This window comes from Mesocricetus auratus, unplaced genomic scaffold, assembly GCF_017639785.1.
Source record: "Mesocricetus auratus isolate SY011 unplaced genomic scaffold, BCM_Maur_2.0 Super-Scaffold_100676, whole genome shotgun sequence".
Taxonomy (NCBI): domain Eukaryota; kingdom Metazoa; phylum Chordata; class Mammalia; order Rodentia; family Cricetidae; genus Mesocricetus; species Mesocricetus auratus.
In genome coordinates, this window is record NW_024429266.1 from 14,212,747 (window position 1) to 14,239,958 (window position 27,212).

General features: G+C 45.1%; 1 protein-coding gene across 2 annotated transcripts in view; it reads right to left on the minus strand.

Moving 5' to 3' along the window:
• Positions 1-11,434: 11,434 nt before the first annotated feature.
• The window catches only part of Cnst (consortin, connexin sorting protein), a 73,093-nt gene continuing 57,315 nt past the window's right edge, over positions 11,435-27,212 (minus strand). For both annotated transcript variants that reach the window (XM_040737226.1, XM_040737227.1), the window contains 2 exons: positions 16,844-16,979; positions 11,435-14,029 (listed from right to left, as the gene is read on the minus strand). In XM_040737226.1, the coding sequence (XP_040593160.1) occupies positions 13,824-14,029; positions 16,844-16,979 (342 nt within the window). In that variant the 3' untranslated portion in view covers positions 11,435-13,823. The remainder of the gene's footprint in view (positions 14,030-16,843; positions 16,980-27,212) is intronic.

The window sequence follows — 27,212 nt, forward strand, 5'->3', positions numbered from 1 at the left end:
ATCTCTGTGAGTTCAAGGCCAGACTGGTCTACAGAGCGAGTACTAGGACAGCCTCCAAAACAATACAGAGAAACCCTGTCTTGAAAAACCAAAAACCAAAAACAAAATCAAACAAAAAATTGAAAAAGTGTTTGGGAGCTGGGGAGGTGGCTCAGTGAGTAGTTTTTGCCTTGTAAACACAAGGACCTGGATTTGTGCCTCAGAACCCATGTTTAAAATCCTGTCTTGTGACATGCTTTTGTAATCCCAGCACCGGGGAGGCAGAGACAGGCAGATAGATCCACAGTGCTCACTGGTCAGCCAACCTAGATTTGGTGGGTCTTAGGCCAGAGAGAGAACCTCACTCAAAAGATAAGTATATTGCTTCTGAGTAACAACAGCTTAGGGTGTCTTCTGGCTTCCACATATGTGCACACACACAAATACACATAAGCACCTAAGCACATGTGCATACATAGAGAAAAAACATAAAAAATATTTTTGTTTCTTTTCAGTTACCCAGAATGTAATAATTCACCAAGCACTGGTTTAAGCCAGGTGTGGTAGTGAAATGCTTACAACTGGGAGACAGAAGCATAATATCAAGGCCTACCAAGTTCAAAGCCTACCTTGCCTACACATGGAGTTTGAAACTGGCCTGGGTTATACGTGCCACTAATCTAAAATAAAAATGAAGAAAACCAAACAATTGGTTCTAGTGGCATCCATTAAATGGCACATTAGGTCCCTTCAGTTGCTAGAGGCAGAAGCCTAAATCAGTCTGAGTTAGAGATGGACTCACCGACTTCTCTAGGGAAAAAGAACTGACACTGACCAGAAATTCTTAGGGGTTTTCTATAGTGTGGATCTCGAATATTCCCAGAGGCTTATGTGTTAAAATTTTGGTCCCCAGCTTTGAGATGCTGGGCAGTGACAAAACCCATAAGGGTTGGGGCCTAGCGAGGGGTATGCATTGGGAATGTGTACTTGCAAGGGATTGTGGGAGGCTGGCTTGTGAGGGTGTGCCCATGCTCGTACAGACACACAAATAAAAGCACATGTTTAGAAAGAAAGGGAGAGAGAGAGAGAGACAGAGACAGAGAGACAGAGACAGACAGAGAGGAAAGGGAAGGGAAGGGAAGGGAAGGGAAGGCAGCCATAATGAAAAGATGGATGGTGGGACCTACCCTTTCCTCTTTGATTCTTCTCATACTTGGCCATGAGGTAAAGAGGCCTCTGCTGCCACGTGCTCCCACCAGGATACACTGTTCCACCCCTGTCCAAGCTCCAGCAAACTGATCATGAACTGAACCTCAAAATCATGAGCCAAGTGCTGGAGAGATGGCTCAGAGGTTAAGAGCACTGGCTGCTCTACCAAAGGTCCTGAGTTCTATCCCAGCAACCACAACCATCTGTAATGAGATCTGGTGCCCTCTTCTGGCCTGCAAGCATACATGGAGGCAGAATGATGTATGTTGCATGCAGAATAAATAAATCTTAAAAAAAAAAAAGAAAAGAAACTAGGAAAACTCATGCATTAATAAAAAAATCAGGAACCAACAAAAAAACCACCAACAACAAGAAAACCTTTCTTCTTTCCAAGATTATTTGTCTCAGACATTTGTTACAATAGTGGATAGCTGACCGACAGACTCAGCGATGACATTGCTCATCTCATTTCTGCCCTGGTCACATATAGGACCCTTTGGCATGAGAAGTCACTAGTTCTCAAATCTCAGACTCATTCAGGGCTAGTTAGGGGCTGGGGTGAGACAGGTTCTGGGTGCCTCAGGGCAGCATCTTTGCCAGCACTTGAACCTTCTGCCGGGAGGGAAGTGTGAGGGCAGGCTATGGGTGGGAGAAACGGAACTATAGTCACGGGATGGGCAAGGGCCACACCTACACATTCATGTCCCTGCCAGAGCTCATCTGTCCCACTGAGGTTACCCTTAGATAACTCGGCGATAGAAAGGAGATGAAGTTCTGTGTCTGATGTGTTTACACAAGCTAGACAATTCTGTTGTTTAAGCAGGGCTCGAATATCTGTACCGCCAGGAGAAAGCAACCATGCATTTATACAACGTTTAAGTTGAGGAATCACTGTGACAGGGGTTGGAGTTGTGGGGAAGGACTGGCTAGAAAAACACTGAAAACTCTAATGAACACAAGAAAAGCACAGGTTCCCGACCCTCACCCCAGGGTAGACCTTTGCAGACGAGACTCACTGACACTTCTGGAACTCTGCTCCCAAAGGTGCCACTCATAGTTGTTTGTGGGGCCTGGGGTGAAAGGATTCCCGCGTCCAGGCTGTGCTGCCCTGCCCTGTCTCTGCAGGAGGAAGCTGGCTGCACGGAACTGACCGAATGCCCCTGGCTATCCCTACTCTCCTGCTGGAACTATGGGCGTCCTGATTGCCTCACCAAAAACCATGCAGCTTTGTGTAATCCTCAGGCTCTCATCAGTGTTTTACGCTAAGCTCGCCCTCTAGTGGTGAGGGAGGTTAGTCACCTGCATGCCAACCCGTGAGGCATCCAGAGCTGACACTAAGATGATCCTAGCCATGTCAGGGGTGAGAGGGAAGACAGACGGTGTGCTTTCGGAAATACAGCTGGAGTCTACGCCAGGAAAGGCCCCTAAGAATCACTCAACCCCATGAGGGACCGTCATTATTATTAATAAACATCTGGAAACTTCTCATCAGAGACATAGAAACCAAAGTTAGGTGCAAGATGTGTAGCCTATATACTTACTGAATCACTAATTGATTCAACTAAGGTGTTGGAATATTGTAGGCCAGTGTGGGGGCAAACAATCTGTTGTGTGCCAGAATGATGAGGGCTCGCCTGGTCTCGTTAGGCAGCTTCCCACTAGTGCGACAAACACCCGAGGCTAATCGACTTTAAAAGGAGGAGGGTTTGTTTTGGTTCACAGTTTTGGGGTTACCTATGTTGCTCTGGACCTGTGGCAGCATGATAGGAACATGCTATTTACCTCGAGGCATTGGGGGAAACTACAAGAGATGAAGAGCCGGGCCTAGGGTCTTAAATCTCCTTCAGAGGCATACCTCTACTAACGTAAGACCTCCCACCAAGTCTACCGTCTCTGTGTAGCCCTGGCTGTCCTGGAACTCCCTCTGTAAACCAGGCTAGCCTCAATCTCAGAGATCCACCTGCCTCTGTCTCAAGAGTGCTGGAAATAAAGGCATGCACCACCACCACCCTTTAAAATTGTTTTAATTAATAAGATTATTGTCATTTATGTGTATGAAAGCTTTGCCTGTATGTATGTATATATGTATGCATGTATGTATGTGCACCACATGCTTGCAGTGCACAAGGTGGGCTCTGGATCTCCTGGAAATGGGTGTGAGCTACAGATGGTGTGAACTATCATGTGGGAACCAGACTGGGTCCTCTGAAATAGCCATGTATTCTTAACTGCTGACCCATGACTCCAGTCCAAGATTCCTCCTTTTAAAGTTTCTACCACCTCTCCATAGTTGAAAGGAGGAATCATGCTTTCATTTTATTCCCACAATATCTGAGGCATTTACTGGCTGATGGAGCAGCAAGCAGCCTGATGGGCCCTGTATTAATCTTGCTTTATAGGAACATAAAGCCATATCACCAAAGAGGTAGGAAATTTAACTTGACTGGACTCAAGCCAACACTCCCCAACAGCACTAGTCCAAAGGGCTGGAAGGATGAAATGGGATTAGGAAATGCTGCCTATGTGGCTCAGAGGGCAGGCCACGCCTGCAAACAAAGCCGCTCTTTTGATGGTGTCCACTCTCCTCAGGCAGCAGACAAGGCTCTGGAGTTGGCTTGTTAAAGGGTTAGCTCCAGGACACTCACCTTGTACCCAGTTTTAGAGCCCAGTCATTGGCTCTCAGGGGTCAGCAGCAGCCTATCCAGGGCAATTCACAACCTTGGAAAAGGTGGCAGACATTAAATGACTTGTCAGTAATTCTGCTGACAATTTATCAGGGATTGTGAAAATATAACTGTAGAGCTAAGAAACATTGTTGGGGGAGAAAAAGATATTCCTCCACCCTGGTTTCCCATTGCCTTAACTGTCATTCCAGCTAGTGGTGGGCTTCCCTGGGGCCATGGTTCAGATTGGAAACTCTTTAGATTCATGAGGCAAGAGCCGCTGTCTCCAAAAGGCAGAATGGACACCAGGTCTCCCTCTAGAGCTCTTAAGGCATGAATTCTGACCAGCCTGTTTGTCCTTGTTGAAGTAAGAATAGTTTTTCCTTTTCATTTTACCACAGCATTTCATAGAAGAACTGACAACATTATTGAGAACAAAAATAGCATTAGAGACAGGACTGTGACAGGCAAGGAGGGATGGAGAAGAGGCCCGGGCTCCTAAGTTGCTGCACATGCGCAGTGTGTGATTCACTGTCCCCTCTGGAAATGGGAGCCAGCCACCTCAGAGGTCACAGAGTGGCTGAGGTGGCATGTTTCCCAAGAGATCTGCCTCTGCTCAGCTGGGGAAGGCAGGGCCTATTCAAGGCTGTTTAGAAAGGGAGCTACCCTGTCAGTCATCTGAAATTTTTATTTTTCTAGTTTCAATATTTTCCATTTATTGATGGCTTAAATGTTTGTGTCCTACCAGACTACAGCCAGCAAGAGAAAGAAAACCACTCATGCGTACTCATTCACAAGCATGGTTCTAAAATCCTGCTGTCTCCAGGCTTTTCCTTCAACTGTATGTATGTATGTATGCATGTATATAATTTATTATTATTTATGTGCATTGATGTTTTACTTACATATATGTCTGTGTGAAGGTATCAGATTCCATGGAGCTGCCATGTGGGTACTGGGAATTGAACTCAGGACCTCTGGAAGAGCAGCCAGTGTCTTACTTAGCCTCTGAGCCATCTCTCCAACCCCTTCCTTCAATTCTTTTGACGAGTTCAGGGGGCTTTGTGGATGAGTAGGCAACTGTGACAGGGACTGTACTCATTAGGATCTGCTGAGATGGCTCAGTGGATAAAAGTCCTTGCCACCAAGCCTCAACCTGAGTTTTACCTCAGGGACACACATGGTGGAGGGAGCAAACCAATATGCAAACCACAAACACATGTATGCGTACACACACACACACACACACACACACACACACACACACCAGTGAGTAAATGCAATAAAAATTAACAAAGCAAAGCAAATCAACAAGCGCTTGCTTTAACTTCCCATGGTGCCCAAGGAGGTCCAGGAAGGGGATCTCCCAGGTCATAGATGATTCTTTTAGGAGCCCCATGTCACCAGAGGCTGTGGCTCTGTGATGACCTCATTATCTGCTCCTGTCCCTTCTTTTCCTGATCTTTTGCCAATTCATCACTGTGAAGAGAGGAGCCCAGCTGGGACTCGGCACTAATGCACTTCTCTTTATGAGCAATGATCTTAAACCCAAGATGGGATTAGGCTCTGGCAAAGAGGTCAGGGGAGTGCAAGTCTCTTATCAAGAGGGACTTGGCTTTTCCCAGTGAAAATACAAGGGCACAGGGAATAGGTAGGACAGGAAGTGCACCCTCACCTACCCATCATCCTTCTCACAACAAATAGCTCAGTGTTGGATTCAGGTGCAGCCAGAAGGCCAACAAGAAGACCTGGGAGCTGTAACACAATGGGTTTTCATGGCCCATCTCACAGACAGATGTTCAGCTGATGTTGCCTGAAAACTAGGAGCAGATCACACAGGCCTGTGTCCAGAGCCGCAGGACACACAGGAGACACATCTGTCAGTTCCTTTTTTTTTTTTAATTTCAGGTACATACTTATTCGTGTGTGTGTGTGTGTGTGTGTGTGTGTGTGTGTGTGTGCTCGTGCACACGCATGTGTCCATGTAGGCCAAGGACAATCTCAGGGGTCATTCCTCAGGAGCTGACTTGTCAGACTCCGTGGTACCTTTACTCTCTGTGGCCCAACTGTATTTTTGGTATTAGGCAGGGAGTCCTTGGCCTTGGGCATGCTAAATGCTAAGCACACAGCCTCCCACTATGCTATAATCTCAGCTTCCTGGGGCTATTTCAATTTCTCAGCCACAAGTGGAAAATCTTCCGTTTTTCTCTTGCTTCTGATCTTAAGTAGGTCATGGACAGCCCTTGGATCACAGTTTTGTTCTGGACACAACAGCGCCAACTGGACAGTGTTGGTCTTGCCCAGCATCTGTAAAACAACATGATTCTACAGAGGCAGGCAATGTTTACACAGCAACTGCTCAGCGTTTTGGCTTCGGTTTGCAGTGAGCAGTGGGCCGTGTGTAAGGAGCACGTGTGCAGTGAAAGTGTCACCTGGCGCCAGCCTTCTGGACTTAGAAAGCTGCTGGAACGATGGCTCAGCAGTTAAAAGCACTGGCTGTTCCTCTAGAAGGCCCAGGTTCAATTCCCAGCACCCACATGGACCTGACACCCTCTTCCGGCCTGTTCTGCCGTGCAGCAGGAACTGCACGCTTTGACGCGCAGACATACACACAGGCAGAACACTCACACACATGAAACAGAAATAAATAAATCCCAAGAAAGACTCAAAAAACCCCATGTTTTTCGGTGATGTGTGCACAGGGCAGGACCATGTGTGGAGCTCAGAGGACAACTGTATGGAATCCTCTCATTTCGGGACTGAACTCGGGTCACCAGGCTTGTGCGGCCCGAGTCGTTACCATCTTTGTGACGTTGAGGATGTCTACCCTGGCAGCTCTGCTGTCCCCCGGTCCTTTGGCTCCAGGCTCTTTCCTGCCGCTGCCAGGTGCCTGCTCCTTCCATTGCCAGAGTTAGGCGAAGAGCATGTGTGTCAGATTCCCGTTGTGAAACACACTTCTGAACCCATCTTCACCCAGGTCACCAGGCTCCCTAGTGCATAAGCTCAGGGACTGCATCACCCTAAGGTACCCTCCAATCTGACCAACTGAGCTAGGGTTGCAGGATTAGGCTACACAAAGCCCCAAGCTTTCCAGAGAAGGGACCATCTGCTGCAGGCTCTAGGAAGTGGCCTGTGGGCACGGTGGGTGATTGGAAAATCTGTGGACCAGTTTTCAGCTCCTACTTCTCACCTCCATGTGGCTTCAGAAAATTCCCACCCAATACTCCACCTCCACCCAGCAGCAAATGCAGCCACCCAAGTTGTTTCTTCTCAGCGAAGGAGAGCAGATTACATAAGATGGTCACAGAATCGAGAGAGTTTAAGCTCTGAAGCTTCTATAGAAATCATTTGTCATTGAGGTTCCAGCCCGAGGTTGCTTCCTTTCTTCAGGACTTATGCTATACCAAACTGGCTTACACCAGACAGCCTCTTCTCGGGGGCTGGCGAAACTGCTATTCCTAGACCAATTTTCCTGTAAGCAGTAACACATCGAAAGGCAGGCGGTAGCAAGCAAGCAGAACAGAGCACACAGTTCCCCGGAAAGCTGAGACAGGAGAATTCTAGGTTTGGGGTCAGTCTGGGCTACACAGCATTTGGAAACATGTAGAGAAATTCTTTTAAAGAAAGGAAAACGATTACCTTCATGCATAGCCACTTGTGGACCTATTCTAGCCTTGGAAGCTCAGGGTGCTTTTCTTGCTTGGTTTATAGATTGTCAACCCCGGGTCAAGCACTTGGAAAGTGAGAGCGAGCACTTCGGCTCCATCGTTCTGATGGGTGAGCAGATGCACACTTAAGCATTTCAGCTGCTTAAGTGCGCATCTCCTTCCTGACCTTTGATCCGAATCAATTAAGCAATGAAATGATGAAACCTCACTTTTGATCAATACCTTCCGTCCAGAGGGACACTGTGCTGTCCTTGCAGACTATTATTAGATTGAGTTTGGAATGTGAACTGCTGCCTCATGTAGAATTAAAAAAAACCCTCAGGGTCTCTATTGTAACCCGTGCTGGCCCAGATCTTGCCATCCTCCTGCCTCAGCCTCCTGAGAGCTAAGTCAACACCTCAGTATTCAAGGAGGAACTAGTAGGATCTATAAACATTAAACAGAGTTAGGACGAGGGTGGGGCATTTGGAATTAATGAGTTTATCGAAACATCCTGTTAGCAGCTAGTGGGCATCGAGGTCTTGCACATTCGAGGTATGTGGAAGACACCAAAGCTTTTGTTTTTTCTAATTAAGCCACAGTGGAGGAACAGAGTGAGTCACCTGAAGGACAGTAGGATTTTCCTTGGCTCACGTATCCTCATAACCCTTCATGGACTCTTCTACTCTTCTTAGTCTTCCTTTAATTTGGGTTCTAGTCACAAAAGGATGCTTAGTACTTTCTTACACCCAGTAGGTTGACCATCATTTCCCCTTTGTTCTGCCACTGGTACACTGAAGTCCTTATGCTGAACCAACTTTGTGCTGTCCATCCGCGCACACTCTAAGTGTGCAGAGGGAGCTCATTCATCTGCATTTCTTGGTGACTAATGACAGCATCTTTTCATGCACTCATTGGTCATTCACACATTCTCTCTTATGAAGGTACTTCAAAGCTGTCATAATCCTGAATTATACGAGCCTTTTCACATATTCTAAATTCACAAGTCTTTGACCATTGTGAGACCCTTGCTGCCAAGCCTGATGACCTCAAAAATTGTCCTCTGGTCTCCATATATACACCAGCAAGGATGCAATGCCCAGTCCACAAAAAAAAAGTATTGTATCTTCTTCCATTTAAGTACTTGTGTCTAATTTTCTTAACCACATTATATGAAAAGCACAACTTAAAAAGTCCAATTACGGGTTTTCCTTTTATAGTTTGTGCACTCTGTGCTCTAGGGAATATCTTTTTTACGTAAAAGTGACGACACTGATCTTGGCTTCTAGCTACCTTGTAGTTTTAGGTTTATGTTCGCTTTAGTTGTTTATGTTAATTTCCCCCAATTGTACATGCAATTGTGCCAGCATTATTTATTTAACGGGTTCCTCTCTGCTGACTGAGTTGGCCAGGCTCCCTTGTGGATTACTTGAACATGCACACGTGCCTCTTTCTGTAGGTCTCCCTGGATACCAGTTTGATAACTGTAGGATGAAGCCTTGAAAACAGAAGCAAGGCTCCTCTAACTCTGCTTTGACAACTCCACTGACTATCTTCTAGGTCATTTGCATCTCACACATTTTAAATAGTCAATTTCTAAAAACTGCAATTTTGATCTGAACTGTGTCTATCACATCTATGGTAGTCCTGGGGCTTGAACTCTTAATCTTGTGAATGGCAAACATTCTGAGTATATATACTCAGTTGGCTAGGTTTCTTGAGATAGGTTCTCACTCTGTATCCCAGTCTGTGTTGTCACCCTCAGGAACACAGTCCGTCTTCTTTGAGATAGAGTCTCTGGTTGGTCTAGAAATCACCAATTAGGCTGCCTGGCCAGGAGACCTAGGGATACTCCTGTCTCCACTCCCCTAGAGCTGGGATTACAAGAGCACATTTTTTAAAATGATTTGTTTTAATTTTATGTGTTTTGGTGTTTTTGCCTACATGTGTGAGGGAGTTCTATTCCCTGGAACTGGAGTTAGATAGTTGTGAGTTGCCACATGGGTGCTGGGAATTGAACCCAGGTCCTCTGGAAGAGCAGCCAGTGCTCATAACCACTGAGCCACCTCTCCAGCCCACAAAAGCGTACTTTTGTGGGTTCTGGAGATCAAATTGACCTCCTTCTGCTTGCCAGGCAAGTGCTTTACCAGCTGAGCTCTCCCTGCCTCCAGAACCTTCTCCCATCAGCTATTTTCTACAAGAGATTTTGGTGTCTAAGTTCACTAGTGTCCTTAGTTTCCTGTCTTTAATCTTGTTTTGCTACCAGAGTGAAACTGGTATCATAAAAAGCACCAGCAGCACTTTCTTTTAAAGCGAGCATTTTGTGGGATGGGCATTTTTTCTTAAATGATTGAGAGACTGGTAACAACCTTTGGCCCTGGCTTTCTTTGTGAGGTGACTTTTAATTCAGGGCCATTGAGACTTCTTCTTTCTTTTGTGACAAGCCCAGGGTCTTGTCCCCAAGAGGTAAATACTCTGCTTCTGAGCTACACCCAGCCCCAGAGCTTCAGTTTTGAACAGAAAGCTTTTGCTGTGCTGATTTTCGCTGCTGGAAGCCTGCCTGCTATGCACTCCACCGAAGTGCTCACTGCGGGTGAGAAGCAGTAAGGGCTGGCTGGTAACCACCAGACCTCTGGATGGCAGTAAAGATGGCTGTGGACTTTCCTGCCGCCGGCTGCCGTGCAGTTCCCTTATTCCTAACAGACACATGACAGGAAAAAATGAACTCTTTAGTTCCCTCCCCAGGTAGCCCATTGTTATCTAGTTTCTTGTCTTCCGTTACTTTGCAAATTACATTCCCCTACCAGACACAAGTCCTTTAAGCTGGGCCATTGTCATGGTGCTGATACTGCAGGCAACTGGATGTGTATCAGGGTACAGAGGGCAGTCAACACCACTGCACAAAGTTCTGCACACATCTCCACACCAGGCACAAAGCTGTGTCCAGCTAACCAAGTAGCTATCAGAGGGCCAACGCATGAAGTCCACAGGCCCCAGAATCACTCTTGCTGTCTCTGAAGGCTCAGGTCCCATGACAGAAACAGAAAGTACGGTGGATTGGAGCATCAGACCTGTGGCTGAGCTCTATGTGTGTACCAGGCTAGATATGGGATGAATAAATGTTAAGGTACTACAAATACCAAGTACTACATGAGACCAAGTTCAGATCAGCTGCGCCCATAGAAATGAGAGGGTTACCCAGGGTTACTGCTAGCAGCAGGATGAAAGCCTAGCTTCTTGAAGGGGGTTTGCAGGGGGAACAAGAGAGTACCAGGACGTAAAGACGCTACATGCATGCGAATGTCATAATGAAATCCATTATGCATAGTTAACATATGCTAATAAAGAAAAGTAAAAGCCTGCCTGTGGATGGGAAACATAGGCCAACAAGGCCAGTATAAAGACAAGAGGTCAACAGCCAGGGCTTTGTCCTCCACGTTCCCTCCGCTCACCTCCTCCTGGTCCTTCATCCCTGCTCCTCTCAGGCCATGCTATCCTGTCTTTCAGAAGACCCAAATCACATCTGCCCGTGCAAAATAAGCTTGACCTCCAGACTTCAGATCCTCGCCACATCTCAACCCCAATTCACAGCTCGGTAAAGCATAACTTCAGACTTGATGTTCAAGTCTAAAAGGATGCACTTGAGAGCGGAGTTTGGTTTACCATGCCAGGCAGATGCACGAGGCATTTCAGAAGCCGTTATCAGGGACTGAGTAAGACACCATCACAAGAAGGTTGATGAGATGACTCAGTGGGAAGGTTCTGGCCATCGAGTGGATGGATTGACTATCGACCTCTGGACCCTGAGGACAAAAGGAAAGAGTGACCCCTGGAAGTGTACAGTGTGGCACTCATGTGCCCTCTTCCCCAAAATAAATATGTAAATGCATTAAAAAAAAGACTTCCCCAAAATAGACAGGCATCTCCTTCGGGGGCTGGGTCAACTCTGACATTATATTTTGTTTTTAAGCAGTTCCCTTAACACCAAGGGTCCAAATAAATCCTCTGAGACATTTTGTTGGTATAGATTTTAAGTTACAAGCTTGATTTGACACCCTCAGACACAGTTCTTAAGAAGGCTAGTTATAAATAGTTGTCATTACTTTCAAATGAGAGGGAAAATATGTTTCAGAACAGTGGATGAATTCTTTATGCGTGGGGTAACATCCTCTCATCTCCAGGTGGGACACTCCAGTTCATGCAGTAAATGACAATTACATTTTAAAATGAGCCTTGGGGTTTCCGGGTGAGAGTTCATACCCACTTTAAGTCAAGAGCTCAGCCTACTCCCGATCACTCTGTGGTCCCTGAAGCATGAGTACCCGGCTCCTCTGACACATCTGGGCCCCTGGTTAGCGAGGTGTCACTTCAGGCCTTTCCTTCGCTGAAGGCTTCCAGGAAACCTCAGGGTTTAGAAAAGTGGCCAAGGTGGCTGAGAGGCAAATATAATACCTGAGACCACACAAGACTCTGAGTGACCTAAGAGAGGTAAACGGGGAAGATTTTAACTTGACGTAAAATCGGCAGAAACAGGGGTCACCAAATCCCAGCAACTAGAAATCACGAGGATGAAACATGTTTGTGCATCATGAGGAGGCCCGCACAGACAACCTCACTAGCGGCTTCCACAGAACCTCTGGCGGAAGTACCCGGATGATGGGACCTATTTTACACATGATGTGAATACAAGGTCTCAAAATTTATAATAGGACATTAAAATAATCTTCTAATAAAATCAGCCTTAGGTATAAGGAATCTAAATTTCAGTATTCTGTATGCTTCTAAATAAATAACTCTGATCTATAACCATTGTACATATTACAGTTTACGGTGAAATGGTAAGAGATAAGCCACACAGTGTTATAAGTGAAAATAAAATGTCAATTTAAAAATAAGCCTAAAACATACGGAGCTGAAATAATACAAAATCAAAACACTAAGTGTCTAATTAAATAAGTAGTGGTGGGATGACCAAATACATGCTCAGCAACGCACTCTCAACTCATTCAAAAAGCCCTTTAAATTCATAGTTCCAAATAAATAAGCAGAAACACAAAGGAAGGTACTGTGCCAGCCAGTAATAACTAGAAAGCAATTTCTCTCGTTTCCTTCCAAATGATTTTAACAGGAAAACAGAACATAAAGATCACTTGCTAAAAAACTATAATTCATGATTTTTAAAAAAAGACACTGCCTAGAATATAAAAAGTCAAAGCAAGGCCTCCTAAACATTAGATCACTGTACCGTAAATAAGGAAAGGCCACCTAATGACAGATTTAAACAAAACTAGGTATTTAAACTTGCCTATTTAAGGTATGATTGAATATCCACGTCCTGATCCCATGACTGGGTCCACAATGAGGCCATGATAGGAACGCATAGTCCATACCCCTGAGCATATGGCCTGCGACTACTCCCACATGTGGTGGCCTGGTTCTTTCAACAAAGTAAGGGTTCACCTTCCACGAACGCCCGTACAGTAGGAACTACCCCTTACTTGGGTTCCCAGTCTTAGGTTCCAGAATGGAACAGGTGCTCGCTAAGCCTCACTTAAGCTATGGAACCAGAACTCATTGCTCCAGGCAGCACAGAAGCCACAGGAAAATCTCATCTGAGACTTGGGAGTTCTGTCATGGGGCTTGCCTTCAGGCCTGTCAAATTCATTGCCACTGATCTGTCAGATTCTCAATTCAAGGCCAACATTCCTACAGTTTATCTGGTTCACAGGTAAGCCTTCTCCAGATTTGTGCCTGCACATTGTAGTCAAGTTAAAAGAATAAAGGTCATCTTTGTACTCTGCACTGGATATCCACTTGTGGTTACTACTTCAGACATACACACACCCACACGACCATTTCACAAATGGAGAACAGAATCTAGAGTAATGCCCAAAGCTAAAATTACACAGCTCCAAGATTAACTAAAAAATGGCGTTGAAACCATAAGGTAACTCTCTCTGATCACAAAGAAACTTATTGCGTGGTGGCAGGAAGCAATGCCTGTGGACAATGACGGTAAACCGGGACTGTCCTTTAACCCTCAGTGGGAGCCCGGTGTGACTCTGCTCTGTGTGCTTCACTATACAAGCAAGCAGCAAGCAGAGGGGCGTGGTCTCCACGGCCCTCCCACTGTCCTCAGTAATCCACCAGCATTCGCCTTCTGTGGATTACTCTAACAGAGGTCTCTGGGCTGTCTCTATTGTCCGTCCTTGGGTCCCCGCTGCTGGGGAAGGGGAATGTTCCATGACTCCTGAAATAAAAGCTGTTTGGGAGGTTTGCATCTTTGTCTGTCTGTCTGTCTGTCAGCACGCCTGTCCCACTGCTGCTAGGAGAGGTAGACCCAGTGTTTAAGTCCTGACACCCCCTGCAGCAGCTTAGTGTAATAGAAGTCCATGTTGTCGGCAAAGTCTGTACAAACAGGTGACTCCATGTTGCCCAGAGTGCAATAGAGTGCAGTTCCTCCAACGCTGAGGAAGACTGTGGCTATGCACAGCAAGATGAGCAGGATGCAGGAGCCGCTGCCCACTTCATCTGCAAGCAAGAGAACAGTGGTCAGACATCACACAGACTCTTCACCTGCTCTTCCTTTAGAAGAGCGCCTCTCAGGGAGCTCCAGGCAGAAGGTGAGGTTTGTAACTACACATAAAGATGTGGCAATCCTCTTTGCCTGTTCATCTATGAGGGCAACCTAGTGTATGTCTCTCCACACTTTTTCATACCGTGACTAGTCAACCCTCCAAATATTCTGAAGAATTTTTCTGTACTAAGTATGTACTCTTTTCTTATCGTAGTCCCTTAAACAATACTGTATATCAATTACTTACCCTTTATTTAAACTCACGAGATAGTATATGTAATGTGGATGACTGCAACTACTGAGCCAACTCTCCGACCCAAGACACTCTGACAAAGAATAAGTAGCTGGGCGTGGTGGCGCACGCCTTTAATCCCAGCACTAAGGAGGCAGACGTAGGCGGATCTCTGTGAGTTTGGTCTACAGAGTGAGTTCCAGGACAGCCAGGGCTGTTACACAGAGAAACTCTACCTCAAACAAACAAACAAACAAAAAAAGCAAAAACCATAAAGAATAAACCAAGCATGCGGGAAGGACGGGTGAGACGGTTCAGTCGGTGCAGGCATTTGGCTTTGCAAGCCTGACAGCCTGAGTTCAATCCCTGGAATTCATTAATGGTGGAAGAAGAGAACCAACTCCCAGAAGTTGTCCTTTGACCTCCACACATACTCTGTGGCACAGGTGTGAAATGAACAGTTATAATAATGATAATAATAATCATCATCATCATCCAAGTACTCAGGGCAGTGTGAACAGATTCTATGAAAACAAAACGCCCGTCTCATATAAGGGTCTTGGGCATCTGCAGATTTTATTATTATGCAGTCTTGGGTCCTGTGGTACATGGAGAGATGCATGGTGAGCATGAAACAGATCCCAGTTTTGGAGGACAGAGTGTAGAAAAGATGTGAAATATCTCACCAGCAATTTTCCCATTGATCGATCACATGCTGCAATAGTTTTGATACGCTAAGTTAAATGAAATAACTACTGAAGCACATTTCATATATTTTCACGTTTGTTATGTGAAATCACCCATGAGGGGCTGGAGAGATGACTTGGTGTTTAAAAGCACTGATTGCTCTTCCTGAAGACCCAGGTTTGAGTCCCAGGCACCATGAGACAGCTTACAACCCTCTGTAACTCCAGGTCAGGGGATCTGATGCCCTCCTCTGGCTTCCTCAGGCACTGCACACACGAGAGGCAAAACACCCACGTACATAAAAAAGAAATCGCCTATGAGCGTCCACATTACATTTCCAGGACACAGTACTGACTAGCGGGAGGATGTGCCTCTCAAGGAGCTCCAGGCAGAAGGTGAGGTTTGTAACTATACGCGTGTAAGCTTTACATAAAGGTTTCATGACTGCTGAGACCAATCCATGCACTTTATCTACAAGCTTTTCATTGTCCTTAGTGGCAGAGCAGTGATTGTTGGTTTATATATATATATATATATATTGGTTTTATGAGACAGGGTTTCTCTGTATTGCTTTGGAGGCTGTCGGTCCAGCCTGGCCTCGAACTCACAGAGATCTGCCTGCCTCTGCCTCCCAAGTGCTGGGATTAAAGGCGTGCGCCACCACCGCCCGACGTTGGCTTACATTTTAAGGAGGATGAAGCTGAGTAACTTGGTGACAGTGAGGTGGCCTGAGAGTTCCAGGCCCTGGTGCACACATGTGCGGTCAGGATAGAGGACTTCACGGGATGTGGGTGGGGTTGGAGGCTGTGTTGGTTACGAGATGCATGGATAAAGATAAAGCGTTTCCAAGGCCTTTCACCTTCACAGCTGAAAGCCCCAGGCAGCTCTCCGTTACCTTAGAAACACAGCTCAGTGTTCACTCTTACTCAGTGCACAGAGAAACACACTGACAGACTCCATTACTCAGTGCTCAGAAAAACACACTGACAGACTCCATTACTCAGTGCACAGAGAAACACACTGACAGACTCCTTTACTCAGTGCACAGAGAGAGAGAAACACCCGAAAGGCTCAGAGCTGGTTTCCACTCCTGCCTCAGGTGACTCTGTCTGCAACCACATAAGACAGCTCTGCTGTGACAGCATGGTCTCAGTGCTGGCCAGGGACAGATGCTCAACCACGACTGTACTGAGCATTTGCTCCCGAGGGGAGGCACTCAGCTTCTGTGCAGAGTAGAGAATGCTTCATGATAAAAAAGGGCACTGAAAAAAAAAGACCCCAAAAAAAAAAAGGGCACTGATTTGTCATTAAAAACAAAATAAAGGGCTGGAGAGATGGCTCAGAGGTTAAGAGCACTGACTGCTCTTCCAGAGATCCTGAGTTCAATTCCCAGCAACCACATGGTGGCTCACAGCCATCTATAATGAGATCTGGTGTCCTCTTCTGTTATGCAGGCAGAACACTGTGCATAATAAATAAATAAACAAATCTTTAAAAAAATAAAATAAAATAAAAAGAGGGGTACTAATTTGTCACTAAAACCAAAACAAAAACAAGCTCACTACAGAGGAAGAAAAGACAGGAAAATACTAAAGAAAAAAAACTGAGGTAAGTGTTTGACTTTGACCATTTCTGGACTGGGGAGACCCCAAGGTCAATTTTGCAACTTGCTCATTTATTTCAGCAAAAAATGCATCAAAAGTTAAAAAGATATAACTTGACTTCTTTTTGTTTCTCTGCTAGAAGATAGAGCAAGTCCACACAGTCCTTACAAACCCTGTTAGCAAACATCATGTCACACAACTATCCAGCCTGATGCTGAACCCTGCAGACCGGGGGCTGAGCGCACCTTGATCCAAGCTATCATCTATTTCCTGGAACCGCACTCTCCGCTTAGCTGGCTTCTGCTGCATTTGGGCAGGGTGGTCCCCTATCGTGTCATTCCTCTTCTTTAATATGGACACCAGCCCTTCTGCAGGAACGACCTGTCGGAGATGGAAGGACCTTTGTTATATTAAGTTGAATGGGACTTACGGGTGATGTGTTACAAATGTGACCATAGAACACCATTTCAGTGATTTATACCCATCTCTCTTCACTTAACAACAGGTTAAGATAGAGTCTTACCCAGGCTAGTCTTGAATCTGTGGCATTTTTTCTGCCTTAGCAGGAATGCTGGGAGTACATTTAGGAAGGCTAAAATATATGGGGTGGCAAACTTAACACCAAATGAGTTACTTTAGTTCCTCAGAGAAAATACACATTACTAAATAATCTGTATTCAAAATCTTTTGGGGACTTTTCTTCTAGATTTTCTCTCACTTTTCTGTGACTCACTACTTGGTATGCAGAGGTTAGTAAACTCTTTACCCAGCAGCTCCCTGGTTCTCCCTCCCTTCCCCCAGACAAGGGTCTCCTTCACTCTGTAGCCCAGGAGAGCTCAGAACTTGCTATAGCCTGGGCTGGCCTTGAACTTGAGATCTTCTCTGAGTTTCCCGAGTGCTATCACACCTGGCTTTACTTCACTGCCTGTTTTTGTAAATTTAATTGGAAACAGAACAAATTCTGCATAGCTTTGGGGGTGGGGTTTAAAGCAGAACTGGGAAGCTGTGACAGACCATAAAGCCTAAAGTATTTACAGTCTGGGGCTTCACGGGAAAACTGCATCAGAAACCTTCAGCCCCCACCACCCACGTTATGCAGCCCTTCTGATTCTTCCTTCCCATACCATCTCTCTTATTTCAAGCCAAAAGCACTTGCTTGCCATTTAGGAGCGATAGCCTCCAGAGTATGAGGGTTGCGGGGGGGAAAAGAGGGTCAGTTTGAAGAGGCAGGAGGGAAAGTAGCTGCTCACTTCTGCCCAACCCAGCCAACTGGGAGGAGGTGCCTGCTTGCTTCAAGCTACAGATGATGACATGGGTGGGCATTGTGGGCTCAGCACTGTGGATGGATGTCCGTGGCTGTAAGCTAGGACTGCCTGTAATGTCATTTATCCAATCAATGGCATAAAGCACTTAATATGATTTCCAGTTCTAGGCAGCAATCTAGGATAATTACAGACTCCATTAGTTCTTTTTATAATTCAGAGCTTTTAAGAACAACCGAGTATAGACAAACAGTCTTCTACTAGGGCTCTCTGAACATGGGTCTATAGAAACCATTATCTTAAAAAGATCAATAAGTCAGCAATTTCTTTTTATAGGAATTACGTTTCAGATATCCTTATTCTCAGAAAGCAAGAGTACTTTAGTTACATTACAATGCTAAGCACAGGGCTGGCAAGATGACTCAGTGGGCAAGAGTGCTTGCCACCAAGCCTGCAGTACCGGAGTTCGATCCTTGGAACTCACATAGTGGAAACAGAGAACAGACTCTTTGGTCTTCACGAATGCTGTGGCACCAACATGTCCCTCTCCACACATAAATATACTTTTTTTTTAAAAACAAGTACAAACATGTAAAAATAGATTTAATTTTTTTCTTTAGAATACATTAAAGAATTCCTTCATAAAACAAAGGGAAATGATTTTACAAATGCCTTGCTTAAAGTGAGAGACAAAGACATACTGTTAGGTTTTTAATGAGCGAGGACTGGAGCCAGCGAGACTGCTACGCAGGTATGAGCATGTGCTATGTGAGCCTCACAGCCTGGAGTTTGATTCCTGGATCCCACCCCAGGAGGAGAGAACAGACGTTCAGAAGGTGTGCTCTGACTTGGGCACGCCCTGTGGCACGTGTATGTCTGCACTCACATGTACAAAGTAAGTAAATCAATTTCAAAAATACCTTAAAAAGCAGGGGTTAGAAAACAGAAATTAGTTTCAATGAAATATATAACCGGCAATCTTTTCATCTCTAGGAAATGCAAAACTAAAGGGGAGAGGCCTCATGGAACGTTTGCTATTTTTTTTCCCAATGTTTCCAATTTAGCTGAAAACCAGCAAGGTCCAGGCCTTTTTGGGTATCTTCTCTAGGGTTTTCTTTCTTTGTGAGTATTTTCAGGTTCCTACAGCACATACATAGGGAACAAAGCACAATGGGTCTGAGCACAGAAGATGCTGGCCAAGGAGGGTTAATCTTGGATGCAGGAGGTATAGTGCTTAGGATGTGTCATGTGTTTGTGTGTGTGTGTGTGTGTGTGTGTGTGTGTGTGGGTTGTCTGTCTGTTGCAACAGTTTGGAGCAAAGAGTTTGAACTTGTCTGAAACAGAATTGCTACTTCCCACAGCATGACAGCCAGAATCAGACCAACTCCACCCCAGAATTCCTGTCTCATATGGCTCTCCTAGCCCTCAGAATGTCTATATCCCACAGCATCAAGAGTTGAAGAATGAACTTAGGGGAATTTGCCTTAATTCCATGACTGATGGGTAAGCAATCGGAAATAAGAACATGGCCTTGTTCATGGTGTCACCCTAATGATGCCAAATGTGTCTATGCAGAGTCTCTACATACAGTCATTATATACAATGTGTCTCCTGAAAACTACTCCAAGAAAGGCATTCTATGATTGTTGTTGTTGCTATAATAAAATGAGAGGCTGCGTGTACTGCACAGGCCTTTAATCCCAGCACCTGAGATCTCTGAGTTCAGGGCCAACTGGTCTACATGGTGAGTTCCAGGACTGAAGGTACTCAAGGCAGTGAGGTCCTGGTGAGCATGGCTCATGCAGGCCTTGCTCTTCTCCCATCCCCTAGGCCTTGCTACAAACCCTTCGAGTACATTCCTAAAGCTAGCCATCGGGGTCTATTCTCTTATTTGGCCACTTCCTCCTCCTGAGGCTGACCACCAAGGTCCAGCTATCAAAGTATTGAAGCCCCCTTTGGGTACCCTAATTAACATGCCCAATTAAAACTAAACACCTCATCCTAAGGCGGAGTTTCCCCTTTTACCTTTATAAAGTGCCATTTGCCTATGGACCACATCTGTCTCCTCTCAATCCAGAGTCAGTCCATTGTCCTTACAGGACAAATACCTCTGCCCCCTTTCCCTTGTCCCCTCCTCCTCCTCCCCCATCTCCTATACCGCCACATCAGCCCATTCTAACACAGACCACGCACACCCCTTTTCTCTTCATAGAGCTTACATCTGCAAGGTCATTTGCCGCTGCTTTCTGCCTGAGTCAGAAAGCAGCCACTTTAACTTTTCTTCCCCACTTAATAAAGGATCTCTGTGAAAACAGGTGTTTGGGTGTGGTTTGTGCTTAATGGGGATGTGGGGGTAGGGGCCTGGTATCTGGGAGGGAGCCCATGCTGTGTGCCAGGGGGTAGGGGTATCTTCCTTCAAGGACAGCCAGGGCTACATAGTGACACAGTCTCAAAAAAAAAAGTATTAAGATATGAAGAATTTCAGTCTGTCCTCCCTCCCTCCCTCCTTTCTTTCTTCTCTCCTTCCCTCCCTCCCTCCTTTCTCTATCCCTCCCTTCCTTCATGATGCTGGGATCAGGACAAGGGTCTTCTCTATGCTAAAAAATAAATAAATAAAAACAAAGAAAATTTAAATATCCAAAAGAGCTTTAACTGTAAGAGTAAATGTAATTTCCTGTTTCAATTAGCAAATTGCTTTCTCACCCCAACAATATATACCCGGCCTGTCCACCAGACCATCTGAGCCATAATTACTGCAATTGTGGCCCTCTGATAGATGCAGGGCTGGGAAACATCCATCTGGCCTAGCCCTGTGTGTCTGGAAGGGAACGGCTCATCTTGCTCAGCAAGCAATGGCCACCTTAAACAGCAGATCAGAGTGTACTACACAAAATGATTCCGTGAGCCCCCGGAACGCATTCCCAACAGGAGAGGTTGGCAGAGCACGCTAATCCTCCTTACCAGATTACAGAGGAAATGGGCCAAAAGTAGACCATTTTCATCAGGAACCTCAAGGCTTGTCATTGTAAACAAGAACACAGGCTTGGCTTCCAACTAACTTGACAACCAACTCCCACAAGCCACAATAGTATATTATGTGTATCTTGTTTTGTTTTTTTGTTTTTTGTTTTTGAGGCAGGGTTTCTCTATATTGTTTTGGAGGCTGTCCCGGAACTCACAGAGATCCACCTGCCTCTGCCTCCTGAGTGCTGGGATTAAAGGTGTGCGCCACCACTGCCTGGCTTTATTGTGGGTACCTTAAATGGATGAACATTAACAGCCGATTCGACGCTATGCCATGTTCAGTCCTCACAACGGTTTCAGGCATTATCAGATGAAAACGCCGATGTGAATGAGCTCACCCTGCCAACAATGGGCAGAGTTATGGACAAACTCAGGGTTAAATTCTAAGACCTGACCTGTACTATTAGGATTTTACTTTGGGCTGTATGTGTTTGTTTCCACTGGATTGAAATAAATGGAATTTTCAAATAACAAGGCTTTTGGCTACCCAGAAGTTGTTTACATTTTCAACCTGAAATTCTAATCTTTTATATTCCCCAGTTAAGAGATACTTAAACTGATGGCTATTCTTGTCATGGAGGAGGGGTGGAAGATGGAAGATCTTTGGCAGGAGCAGATTAATGTCATGGCTAATTGACAGAACAGGTCACAGCTGGACCTGGGGTGACAGCTAACGTTGGAAAGCCATTACACAAAAGAGCCTGTGGCTCCTTCAGGCCTCCCAAGTGCTAAATCTAGGAACACTGCAACAGGATGTGCCAAGCGATAAAACAGATTGCGCGGGGGGGGGGGGGTGTAGAACAACAACAACACACACACACACACACACACACACACACACACACACACACACACACACACCATGCAGAATTTCTGACCGCTTACGGAGGAAAAAGCATATTGCTAGCAGCAAAGCCAGGAACTTCCTAAAGCCTCTAAATACACAGATCAGGTGTTGCTGCATGCTCTTGCTGTGGTAACTCGCTCTTGCTTGCAAAACAGAGGAGTCAGTAAGCACAAGATGGGAAAAGAAATGTGAGCTTGTTAGGCGGTGGCCTGCCTTTTGTATCTCCAGAAGACTATCTGTAGAGCTGCCACTTTCAGTATTTACAACCCCTCACCCTGCTGCAATGATTTCATAGATTTTAACATTGCATTTTACGTTATTTCCTCTGAATGCACACCACAGCACACATGGAGGCCAGAGGACAGCTTGAGGAAATCAGTTCTTCCTTCCCACTGTGTGGGCTGGCCAGACCGAATTATGAGGCTTTGCAGCAGCTGCCTTTACCAGCAGAGCATCTTATCCTGCTGGACCCTTTACCAATATTTGAAACCACACTGTTTATTCTTACGTGAAGTTGGTTACAGTAATCTTTGCATCTAGAAAGCAAGCTTCATGAAGACAGAGACTTGATCTCTACTGCTGTGCCCTGGTCTCTATCAAGTAGGAGGTGCCTAATAACCATGCTGGAGAGAAAATGAATAAACCCAATATACACTTAGAGGCTAGGCAGAGATACAGAGATGTAGCCAACAGCATCTTTATCTTTCAGGTCCTGGTGGTTTGGTATAGAAGAAAGAATGCCCGTGTCCTATAGTAACTATGGAAGATCACAGCTGGACAAGACCCTAGGTGTTCCAAGGGAACGGTGATGTCACAGAGTCGGGCGCTGTGCTGGGCACTTTGCATGCTGAAAGGCATGGTCTGGATGTTGAGGCTTGGGAAGAAGGTGGCGGCTCATCACTGTAGAGCAACCAGATAGCACAGGCAGCAAGGGGACCAGTCTGATTGCCGCAGGAAACACAGGACAGTAGGAGATGATGCTCAGAGGGGATGTGTCAGACCACCAAGAATCTGGGTTTCAGGCTACAGAGCAAAGTCTTTTCCATGAAGCTATAGGGTGCCCTGGGAAGAGGCTGGTGGCACAGAGATACTGTAGGGCAGAAGTTCAAGTCAACAGGCAAGTGTTAGAGAGTGGACTCTGTCTTTGACTTCCAAGCATGCTTTCTTTTCTTCTTTCTATCTTTTCTTTTTCGAGGCAAGGTCTCACTATGTAGTTCCTTGAACCCACAGAGATCTGCCTGCCTCTACTTTCCACTGAGCCCAGGCCTACTAAAGGTTTTGTACTGTATTGCACTGTATTTAAATTTATTTTTGAGTGTTTTGCCTGCATGTATGTATATGCACTATGTGTATCCAGTATCTGAGGAGTTCAGAGGAGGGGGTGGATGCCCTAGAACTGGAGATATAGATGTTTTCAAGTCTCCATGCGGGTGGGTGCTAAACACCAAACCCGGTTCTTGGAAGAACAATAGCTTTTAAACACTGAGCCATCTCTCTAGCCACAAGTAGAGTGTTTTAAAAACATGAAAACCTCTAGACAGGTATGGGAACATTTCTACAGTCCTACAGTCAAGTAATTTCACTCATTTTTATGGCCTGACTGGCCCCTTTCGGTGTCAGCTTGAGACTCCAGGTCTACACAGTGCTTAAGTAAGATCACTGGGATGGGTGAGGGATAAAACAAGGATAAGACACTCATGAAGTAGCTAATGCAAGTGTCCAGGAGGAACAGCAAATATGTAAATTTGAAATGTAATTAAAACAGGAAAGGAACTTGGTAAAAGAAACATGTCAATCAAGATGCATTAACTAACCAGAAATGTAAAAAGCAGTCTAAAAACAAGAGGCAAAAATGACACCATCTGGCACAATTTAAAATGGGCAACCCCAGGGTTTTCCTTGGGGACGAGTTAGAGAGCTACATAAATCAGGGGTCAACCATTCACACCCCTTGTGTTCTTGGAAGTCAAAATGTGACCAAGCTATATTCCTGCTTCCCTGGATTCACTCTGAGCAAAACTGTTTCTACGGTTCTTCTTTTCCCATGACCTACAGAAGAGTCATCTCCATGACTCCCCTCAACACTGCTGCTTAGCATGGGCCTCCCATCTTTATTTGGTAAAGGAATCCCACAGCAGCTAACCTTTCTTACAATTTTAATCTTAAAATTGTGTGTGTGTGTGTGTGTGTGTGTGTGTGTGTGTGTGTGTGTGTGTGTGTGCGCGCGCACGCGCATACTTGGGCACACATGTGGAGGTCAGATCAGAACAACTTGAGCCAGGTTCTCTCACTAAACTTGGGGCTTGCCAATTTTTAGCTAAGCTGATTGGCCAGCAGGTTCCATAATCCTCTTGCCTCCCTGCACGGCATGCCCACTTCCTCAGCATGACTGGCTAAAGGTCTTATCCACTAAGACATCTCCCCAGCCCCAACGGTTAATTTAAAAATGTATTTTAGTTGAGTTTTGAGGTAGGCTCTCACTATGCAGCCCTGGCTGACCTGAAACTCACAGCCTGTCTGAGCGCTGGGACTAGGGGTGTGCGCCACCACAGGAAGCTTTACCTGTTTTCAGTCATTGCATGTGTATCACTATGGAACTCAATGGAAGTCAATCACAAAAGTTATTAAGTGCTGCCTGACACTGCACAGTACTAGCTTTTTTCTTACAAACATCTATAAATAAACCAGACATGGTGCTGCATACTTATAGTGTCAGTACTGGGAGGTAAAGAAAAGCAGCTTAAGTTATACAGTAAGACTCTGTCTTGGGACTGGAGAGGTGGCTCAGTGATTAAGGGCATTGACTGGCTGCTCTTCCAGAGGTCCTGAGTTCAATTCCCAACAACCACATGGTGGCTCACACCCATCTATAATGAGATCTGGTGCCTCTTCTGGTATGGATGAAAACAAGGCTCTCATATACATAAACAAACAAATAAATATTATAAAAATATTTATGGAATAAAAAAGAAAATAGGAAAAAAAAAGACTGTCTCAAAAAAAACCAAACATCTGGGCCAGAGTTAGGTTCATAGGTAAACGTGCTTGCTATCAAACCTTACTACCTGAGTTCAACCCCTAGGTATATAGAATAGGGAACAGGCTCCCACAAGTTGTCCTCAGACCCATGGTACATGTATACCCAAACCCACAAACAATAAGTAAATGAGAGTAATAAAAATGAAAATAAAAAACCCAAAAATCTATGGAATGGTGATAAGCATGTCTAATGTTTATTCTTAAAACAGTGGAGACAGCACTGGTGACAAGAGGTCATGTAATTTTTAATAAGAAAAAACCCCAGCAATGCTTCAGTTATTAAACTGTTATATGGCAAAATTATTACTGGGTTTGAAAGAAGGGTACCAAGTCCAGAAAGCCTCATTTACAAATGCATCTACATTCAAGAACCAAAATTCTGGAGACATTTTTCCTTCTCTCTGAGGTGAACATTACTTCATTTTATAGGATGAATCTTAGTCTAAAACAACATGACAAGTGGCTGTCAACAGTTACAAAACCAAGTTCTACTGGAGCCCAAGCTCAGTAATGTAGAATGACAAGAGAAAGCAGGGGCAAAGAGAGGATACTGGGTCCTACGAGGCAGCCGAGAGCTTCAAGCTGACCCTTACAGGGCAGTCTTGGGCAGGGGAGAGGTGGCCAGCAGGAGCCAGGGGAAGAAGAGGGACCAAAAGTGACAGGCAGTACCATGTGGACAGGAGGCGAGCTGATTCCAGAGCAGGAAAACTCCCAACCTGTGCAGCTGTTATGGAACTGTGACAGCAAGAACAGGGAGGCCACACAATCAGACTCTAGTCTGCAGTGACAGTGGGGAGCCCCTACAAACCAAGATTCTCACACTATAGTGCCCAACAGCGCCAGGTAGATAACACTGTAGGAGTTTGCTGCAAGCACAAAGCAAAACTAACTTAAAGTTACATTTGTACTCAAGTCAAAATTAAAGTTTCAGACTTTAATTAATAAAAATTAGGGGCTGGGTATGTGTAGCTCAGCAATAGAGTATTACCTAGCATATACAAGACTCTGTGCTCTATCCCCAACACAAACAAACCAACCAAAATTGTGCTATAATTATTTAATTAAAGTAATACCAGCACTTGAGGGAGAGGGGGGGCAGGAGGATCAAGAGTTCAAGGCTACCTCAAATGTTTGAAGCCAGCCTGGGCTACTTGAGACCCTGATTCAAAACAGAGAGACAAACAAATAATGCCTATGTGTCTGTGTGTATAAATAATTACATTTATAAGGAGACCTATGGTTAACCTGTTTACTTAATCCAAAGCTTCACTTTTATGGTATTAAGAAAACACTAAATTATTAGTGATTTAGCTTAAGACTCCTGCAGACAGGCAGATTTTATTAAAACATACAGTCAAAACAGATATTGGCATAAGTATTCAGAAAGGGGGTCTAACAACCTATTTGCTACCACCACAGAGTGTGTTGTATTTGTTAACTGAATGTTGTATAGCTTTGGAACCTGTCCTGGAACTGGCTCTGTAGACCAGGCTGGCCTCGAACTCACAGAGATCAGCCTGCCTCTGCTTCCCGAGTGCTGGGATTAAAGGTGTGTGCCACCACCACCTGGCTGCTTTAGGGGTTTTTATACAGCAAAACTGAACAGACCAATCAATACATTTTAAAAAGGAGACTATTATGTACTAGTGTCTCAAAGAGACAACTTTCAACTCTGCAGACGACTTCCTAGCCACGCTCTCAAGAGAAAAGAGACGCTGTACTGTGATCAAGAAAGGAATATCCCATTCGGCTGTAACATCCCTAGTTTGAGGACCCCTGTGCAGAGCTCTTCTTGGAACAGATTGAACTGTGGTCCAGTGCTTCATCACCAGTTCTGTCGTCTCTCGAATGTTCTCAAAGCTGTACTAACATATGCAACATGAAAGTACCCTTCTGTCCCTTTTCATACACAGTTCAGTGTGCTCTATTCAAATGCTGCAAACCATCACTTCCATCTACTACCTGACTATACCATCACCTTGGACAGATGCTCAGTATACACTGAGCAGTACTGAATGGCTCTGCTAAGAGAAAACTAAGACACAAAAATCATAGTTGTGTGGGACCCATCTGATAATCAAACAGCCTGGCAAAACTAAACATGAGAGTGACTACTGAGCTTAAGGCTTTACTTGAAAAAAAAATCCAGTTCTCTCAAAAAATTAAAAAGGAAAATCATAGCTTATAAGAAATTGAACAGTAATAGAACAATGGTCTCAGGAAGCTTGTCCCTGTTCCATTCTTAATTAAGTTAACATATAACTTATCTATTTCTGCTTTCTTTCCCTACTGTCTTCCTGAATTCACCTTTTTCGAAGATAACGCTGTTAGAATACAGTGGGTATACATGAGAATCTTAGGGGGGTTGAGACACTGTCTCACTCTGTAGCCAAGGCTGCCCCCCTCCTGCCACACCCTGCCCAAGGCAGGGTTTACAGGTGT